Genomic DNA, 7,894 nt, shown 5'->3' with positions numbered 1-7,894 from the left:
AGCCTGAAGAAAAAACAATTAGGTTCTCTTAGCAAAAGGAGGGAAGACTTACAAGCCTAGTGTCTTTGGACTCAGCATGAGCAGCAACACTCTGCAAGTTAAGCCCACAGTGAAAATAAAATAGTATGTATCAGCTCTGTCAAAAGCTGACAGTCATAAATGAACTAAGCTGTTAACAGAGATAATAGTACGGAATCTTTCAGCAAGCACAGCAGTAATCACCCTAAAATCAAATAATCTTCCCTCCTTCCATCTGATTATACAGGTGATAAAGAAGTGTTTTCCTTGAAAATAAATAACATTATAGCTAAGTCATGTTTTGTCACTTTGAAAGGGAAAAAAAAAGGCAGTTTGATCTTGTGAAAATAACAGATCAATCCTTTTCAGTAGATAGAATTAATGCTGCTGCTGCTGCAGGCAGGATTACAGTGTTTACAGTACCTGTTACAGCCATATAACAATGCTAGGGATTGGAAGGGACCTCTGGATATCATAATTTAGTCCAACCTTGCTGCTAAAGCAGACACCCAAAGCAGCTTGCCAAGGATAACAAGCTCCAAGTGGGTTTGGAGCATCTCCAGAGAAGGAGACTCCACAATCTCTCTCAGCAGCCTGCTCCAGGGCTCTAGCACCCTCACAGCAAACAAGTTCCTTCTCAGATGGAACCTCCTGGCTTCCAGTTTGTGCCATTGCCCCTTGTCCTGTCACTGTGCACCACTGAAAAGAGTCTGGCCCCACTGTTTTGACCCTAACCCTTTAGATATTGATCAGCATTGAGAAGATGCCTTCTGGGTCTACTCTTCTCCATCTAAACAGTCACAGGTCTCTCAGCCCAAAAGCCAACACCAGACAGCATTCTGACTATAATTCAATTTTTCCACCATTTCATTGTACCATTTCCTTTCTACCACCCCCACAGCTGCAGTAGTTCTTTCAGTAATTACTGGAACTAGACCCCTCCAAAACTAGCATCTCACTCCTGAGTCAGCTCATGATATCATTCAGAGCAACTCAGCATTTCTACAGTGTACAGTGTCCCCTGCCTAATGGTGGGATGGACATCTGACCTTGGCAAATCCGGCTGCTCACATGAAATCCCTAACCGGAAAGGCCAGAGCACGGACAAGTACCCTGGATTCACATGGGGAAATTTTACTCTTGCACCTTGTTTTGCAGCATCTGCAGGGTGCTACTCCCCTAAAAGCAGTAAAATCATTGAATCACAGAATGGTTTGAGTTTGAAGAAACCATTAATGGTCATCTAGTTCAATGCAGTCATCAGGGACATCTGCAACTAGAGCAGGTTGTCCAAACCCCAAACAACCTGACCTGGAATGGTTCCATGGACAGGGCATCTTCCATCTCTGTGTGCAACCTGCATCAGTTTCTCACCACCTCAGTGTAAAACATTTCTTCCCTCTCTCCAGGCTAAATGTCCCTCATTCAGTTCATACAATCACCCCTTGTCCTATCACAACAGGCTCTGCTAAAATGTCTGTCCCCAGGTTTCTTTTTGGCTCCTTTAAGTTCTGAAAGGCCACCAGAAGGTCTCCCCGGAGCTTCCCTTTCTCCAGGCTGAACAACCCCGACTCTCTCAGCCTGTCCGCACAGCAGTGGGCTTCCAACCCTCCCATTATTATCGTGGCTGCATCTGGACCTGCTCCAACAGGTCCATGGAGGTCTTCTGCCTCTGGCATGGAAGGGCATCAGCTCTTTCCTTCTTTGCCCTGTTAAGTCAGTGTGTTTGGAGCTCATTTTGCCTCGGGCAGAGTTCTGCATCTCTCCTGTGACTCTGGAGCTGGCCCCAGAACTGCAGATGAGAGTCTCAGCAGAGCAGAGCAGAAGAGCTCCTTCCACCTGCTGCCCATGCTGCTAAGGATCAGTCAAGGGCATGGCTGTCTCTGGGCTGTGAGTGCACATTGCCAAATCTTGTCCATCTTTTCACCCACCAGCATCTCCAAGACTCTCTGCAGGGCTGCTCTCCAGCCCTTCATTTCCAGTCTGGATTGATACTAAGGATTGCAGGACCCTCTTCAGGGATATACTAGGGAGTGTTTGGCTTTTTGGGTGCTCCCAGGACTCACAAGGATTCAGGACAAGGCCAGAGAAGTAGATGTGGATAGAGATGAACTGCTACAGCTTACAAGAGGCATCATTCACATCTAACCTGTTTCCACTGTCTATTCACCCATGGCTTTTTCTCTGATGTAGCAGGACTAGAAGCACCATCTCCCCCAGCTTGTAGTCCTCTACAATCTCTTGAAAAGGGAGGAGTTTGCTGTCACTTTCCCATAATGAATATATAAGCCTTGCTTTCCCTTCAGCTCTAGTGCTGTGACTCTAAGGCAGTGACTAGAATGTAGAAACTTGGTTAATGAATTGATTTTACCCATCCACTACAGCTTTATAAAATGTGTCCACCCTTGCTGTGTTTTGCCAATAAAAATGCCAGAGAATCAATGTCATAAGACAACAGAGAACTGGGAAGTCATGATGCTTAGCAAGCTTCAAGTGCATGGAATTATCGGAGCTGACAGAAAACAGAATAAAAACTGGAAATTATCACATCCTGTCTGCATTTATTATGGGCTTCCTCTCATGATAATCACTCAAAAGAGTTACTGCTTTTGCAATTAGATTAAAGTATAGCTAAAATGAAAATCTAAGGAATTAAGCTCAGTAAAGCCATTCATAGATAAAGATTTGGGGATATCCTTCAGAAGTTAAAATTGTGCTTCTTTTACAGCTACTGACTGTCTTTCCCTGCTTAGCCAGCAAGCCTGGCACAGACAGACCACATGTGTCTTTGGGAACTCGCCATCAGGCTCTTCTGTTCCTCCAAGTTAATTCAGCAGACACCCCACACTGTCTGCACGCAACTAAAATCCCCGGCACCCTCACGAGCCTGAGGCCATTATGCACTTCCCAAGCTTTGTCCAGCCCATTCCCTGAGGAAAATCTGCCAGGGATGATAAGCAAGTGATGCAGGGCTATGCTTTGTGAAGATCACTGTTGTCTGCTCAGAGTAGAGGCAAGCCCTCCAAACCCACTTTGGCTTCAGATCTGAAGCTGGGCTCATGCCACAGTCCATGAACTGAATGTTCAGCACATTAGCTGCTAACCCACCAGCCATGGCTTATGGCAAGCAGTCCATCACTGCCTGCTCCCCATTTATGACTATGTGACAGTCTCTTCTCTTTCTTACATTGGCCAACATGTTGCTCTAGAAGAAATAAATCAAGGCTTTTTTATCATGTTGAACTACTCCTGAATAAAGAAATGGTCTAGTTCCTTATTTCCATCGGTTTATCACAGCATCATGAGACAGGTTGGGTTGGAAAGGCTTTTAAAGATCTAGTTCCGACGCCCCTGCCACAAGCAGGGGCACCTTCTATGAGACCAGGTTGCTCAAATTCCCATCCAACTGTGCTCTGAGTATTTCCAGGCATGGGGCCTCCACAACTTCTCTGGGCAACCTGTTCAGTACCTCACTACCTTCACAGTGAAGAACTTCCTTACATCTCATCTAAACCTACCTGCAAGCCACTATTCTCTGTCCTATCACTACATGCCCTTGGAAAATATTCCTCTGCAGCTTTCCTGTAGGCCTCCCTTAGGTACTGGAAACACCAGCACAGATGGGATGCCATCACAGCATCCCATTGCCCTTTTTCACTAGTCTACAGCTGCCCCCTCAGGCCAGAGTCTCGCTATCTGACAGTTCTTCCTTCAAGCAGCATTGTCATTTAGAGGGATTGCAACTTCTCTCTGTTAGATTGATTTATTAAAAACCAAAACCATTCTTTTCTTTCTAATACACAAAAATAGAATTAGACTAGAACAGAAGCACAAAGAAACACAAATGATGGACTCCATGTACACACTCAATCATCTTAAATGGTCCCTGAAGGAAAGTTCTGGCAATGCAGTATGGTCCTTTCACAGAGCCATCTATGGACTTGCCCAGTGCAGGATCCAGTTGAGCTGCTCACAAAGACCACGCTGGGAAAGCCTGAAGCACCCGATGCCACCTGGGATTCTCCTCTCTGTGGTTTGGGTCCTGCAATGGCATTACTGTCCCATGGCAAAGAGTCTCAAGGTGAAAATACAGAGTTCAGCCATATGGTTGGACCCAGAACTTTGTATCCTGAAGCAGAAGAAAATGCAGGTTGAGTGAAATCGTTTGTTTCTCAGCGCTGAGAGGCTTTGCCGTGCCTCAGGAAGAGTCCTCCAGCTCTGCCAGGGTAAGAGCTTCTCCATCTTTCCTATTTAAAACTACTCCTCAGTGAATGAATTTCACAGTCCCAAGGCAGCTTGTTAAAACTGGAATACCAACTGAAACATTCAGGTTTCACCACCAAGAAATTTAATCAACCTCCCTTTTCCACTCCCTGCATGCCCTGCTCACCACAACTCTCAGCCACCTGGAAAAAAAAGCAGCTTTAGATGCAACTAATTGCAAAAATGACTTTCCCTGCACCCTGCAATGTGGTAGCCACCAGTTACCCTGGTGAAACAAGAGCTTGAAACCTTGAACAGGATTCTGCCCACTTTAAAAGGGGTACAGGAGTTACAATTCAGATGTCTTCGCATGTGATAGCCCTGGAAAATAATAACATGAACAAAAAGATCACCTGCAGTATTTTAAAAGCCCTTTTGGGACAGTGGGGTTTTTCTTAAAGTGATTTTTCACATGAAGGGGTTTTTTTTTTCCAAATAGGAGAGTAAACAATAATTTTCCTACTTAAACCTACACAGGATACTGGCTGATAAGCTCAGTTTCCTCTTTCCTTTACTCCAGGTTTACTTAAAGTTATTTGCAAACCAGACACTTTGTCATACTATTTATTACCATTTGGGGCCAGAGAAAGCTTTGCTTGTACAGCTGATTCTTCCTCTCCATCAGTCACTTGCATCACCAACATGTTTTAGGTTTTTAGACAGTTTGGTCTATGGTTTATTTTTTGTCAAACTTGTTTTATAGTTCCACTAAAATGAACAAGTAATTTGCATTGCAGAGGTTTCTGTTTGGGGTTGCTCTCTTGTAAGCAACAGCATTTTCAGCTTTTTAGTGAATAAAGCCAGGTTTTTGTCATAAGCAAGGAAGAGCAGCCTGGAGGAGACAGAGCATCTGAAAGGAAAGGCAACAGTTTAGAGACCTCACAATTTTCTTTACTTCAAACCAAAACACCAATCAGAAACCAAAACCAGGGGATAGGCACTAGGTATTAAAATGCAAATAGAGGTGGCTAAAATCTCAAGTATTCAAAATAAAATGTCCCAAAATAAGCATTGTGACTAACCACAAAAACCACAGAAACCACAGACACTTGTGGATGCTGTGGCTAAATCAGAGGTTTTTAACGGGGCAGCCTCAAGCAGCAGATCCTCTGGAAGGGCTGCTGTGCTGCCAGGCAGAACGCAGGCTGCACTGGGACACCTGCACCACAGGCCACCAGCTCCCCACAAGGCGGTTAGCAGGAAACCCAGCAATTAAAAGAGCTCCTCAGCAGGGATCCAGCTTCATTTTGGATGCTCGATTAAATCTGAAATTCTTCGTACAAATTGTTGTCAGCTTCACAGGCTGACACAAAGATGATCTTGTGTGTTTGGGAAAAAAAAAAGAAAGGGGGGGTTGGATTCAGAAAGGCTGCAGAGGATGGTGGGGCTGGGTGCCACGCACGCCAGCCTGGTCCCTCCTGGGAGTGGGATGAGGGCACATCCCTCCGCACCTCCCTGCACATCAAGCTCTCTCCTGGCACAAAAATGATCAGAGGGCTGGTGCACCACTCCTGTGAAGATAGGCTGAGAGAGTTGGGATTGTTCAGCCTGGGGAAGAGAAGGCGCTGGAGAGACATTCTTGCAGCCTTTCAGGACTTAAAGGGGCCAATAAGAAAGATGAGAAGAGACTTTTTAGCCAGGCCTGTTGTGATGGTTTGAAACTAAGGGGGGAGATTCAGACTATACAGAAACAAGGTGTTTCTTACACTGAGGGTTGTGAAACACTGGGCCAGGTTGCACAGTGAGATGGTAGATGCCCCATCCCTGGAACCATTTCAAGTCAGGTTGTTGGGTGTTCTAAGCAACCTCATCTAGCTAAAGATGTCCCTGCTGACTACAGGGGTGTTGGACTTTAAACCAATCCAAACAATTCTATGATCTCTGGAATGTCCAGGCAGCAAAACAGGCTCATGTCTCCCTGAATTCACCCAGGAGGGCCATGGCTGGTGGGAGCCTGGCATCTAGCATGAACCCTACTGCTGCATGCCTGGGCTCCTGTGGGGATCTCCACTTTGCTCTTGGCCATGTATAGGTGAAAAAGGACCCTGGACACCCACATGGCAGGAGGTTAAATCCTTTCCAAGATTTTGATGGGGAGGTGCAGTGTGAAAAAGGAGGGAAAACAGCACCCACAAGCAGCTTTGCTCAGCTCTTAGCACATTCTCATTGCTGCTGCCTTCCTCATACATCTTGGTATTTACAGGTTGCATTAAAAATGCACACTTACATGTTACAAAAATATGCTCTCTCATGTGTTAGCACATCTGGGTGTGTCTGGGGAGCTCCAGTCACATCTGAGCCCCGTAGAAGGGGGTATCAGCACTGGGGGACTCCCGCAGCCCCCCAGCCCCCTCAGGCATGCTGGCCTCAGCCCGTCTCTTCCTCCTCCTCCTGAAATTGCCGTTATCGAACATTTTCTCACAGTTGGGGTCGAGGGTCCAGTAGTTGCCTTTGCCTGCAGAAAGAGGAAAGGTCACACACAGATGGGATTGTACAATCATACTCTACAACCATTCTCTAGAATCATTATGATTGGAAAACTTTAAAGATCACTGAGCCCAACTGCCAACCCACCACCACTGAACGTTGTCCTGAAGTGCCCTGTCTACATGGGTTTTTAACACCTCCAGGGCTGGGCACTTCGCCACCTCCCTGGACCGGCTGTGCCAGGGCTTGACAACCCCTTCCATGAAGAAATGATTCCTAATGTCCAACCTAAACCTCTCTTGGTACAACTTCAGGCCACTTCTTCTAGTCCTATTGCTTGTTACTTGGGAAAAGAGATTGAACCCACCTCACACCGACCTCTTTTTAGGTAGCTACAGAAAGTGAGAAGCTCTCCCTTCAGCCGCCTCCACACCCCATCGCAGTGGGACATGTCCCCATCATATCCCCATCCTCTTACCCGGGTCGTCCTCGTCCCGCGGGACCTTCTTGAAGCAATCGTTAAGGGAGAGGTTGTGGCGGATGGAGTTCTGCCATCCCGCTTTGCTTTTCTTGTAAAAGGGGAAGTTTTCGGCCACGTACTGGTAGATCTGGCTGAGCGTCCGCCGCCGGCCGGGCGCGCTATGGATGGCCATGGCGATCAGCGCCGAGTAGGAGTAGGGTGGCCTGGCTGGGCGCAGGCACTCCTGCTGCGGTGACAGCCCCGGCCAGCCCCGCTCCGCACCCGGACCGCCCGACAGCGGCCGCTGCGCGGGGGCACAGCCCGACGGCAGGAAGGGGCCGGCGGGCAGGTAGGCGGCGGTGGGGCCGCCGAGCCACAGATAAGGGTTGGCGGTGGTTTGAGGCTGAGGCAAGGACCTGCCCGGCGGGTAGATCCCGGGACACCCCGCCACGTCCAGCAGCTCCTGGGCGTGAGGCTGCGGCTCGGCAGGCGGCCCGAAGGCGTGCATGCTCCGGCGGCTCTGCGCCACAGCCCCCGGCCGGCTGCGCGCCGCTCCGCGCCCGACGGCTTAAATAGCACCCGCCGAGCCTGGCGGAGGGGTAACGGGGCGGGAACCCCCAACCCAGCCCCCGGGCCGGCCCCTCCGCCCTCCGTGTGCCCATCGCACCCTGCCCCAGCCCCGGGGAAAACGCACCACACCGCACACACCCCCGCCTCCCTCCTTCC

General features: G+C 48.4%; 1 protein-coding gene across 1 annotated transcript; it reads right to left on the bottom strand.

The window, feature by feature from the left end:
* Window positions 1–3,856: 3,856 nt before the first annotated feature.
* FOXI2 (forkhead box I2) lies at window positions 3,857–7,676 on the bottom strand. The gene is made up of 3 exons (XM_068139277.1): window positions 7,187–7,676; window positions 6,509–6,736; window positions 3,857–5,131 (listed from the first exon to the last, which is right to left on the bottom strand). The coding sequence occupies exons 1-2, from the start codon at window positions 7,674–7,676 to the stop codon at window positions 6,570–6,572; spliced, it is 657 nt and encodes a 218-aa protein (XP_067995378.1). The 3' UTR covers window positions 3,857–5,131; window positions 6,509–6,569.
* Window positions 7,677–7,894: the final 218 nt, after the last annotated feature.

Source organism: Melanerpes formicivorus, unplaced genomic scaffold, assembly GCF_026170545.1.
Source record: "Melanerpes formicivorus ecotype bairdi unplaced genomic scaffold, bMelFor1.0.p_v2 SCAF_6, whole genome shotgun sequence".
NCBI lineage: Eukaryota > Metazoa > Chordata > Aves > Piciformes > Picidae > Melanerpes > Melanerpes formicivorus.
This window is presented reverse-complemented; position numbering and strand designations above follow the sequence as displayed.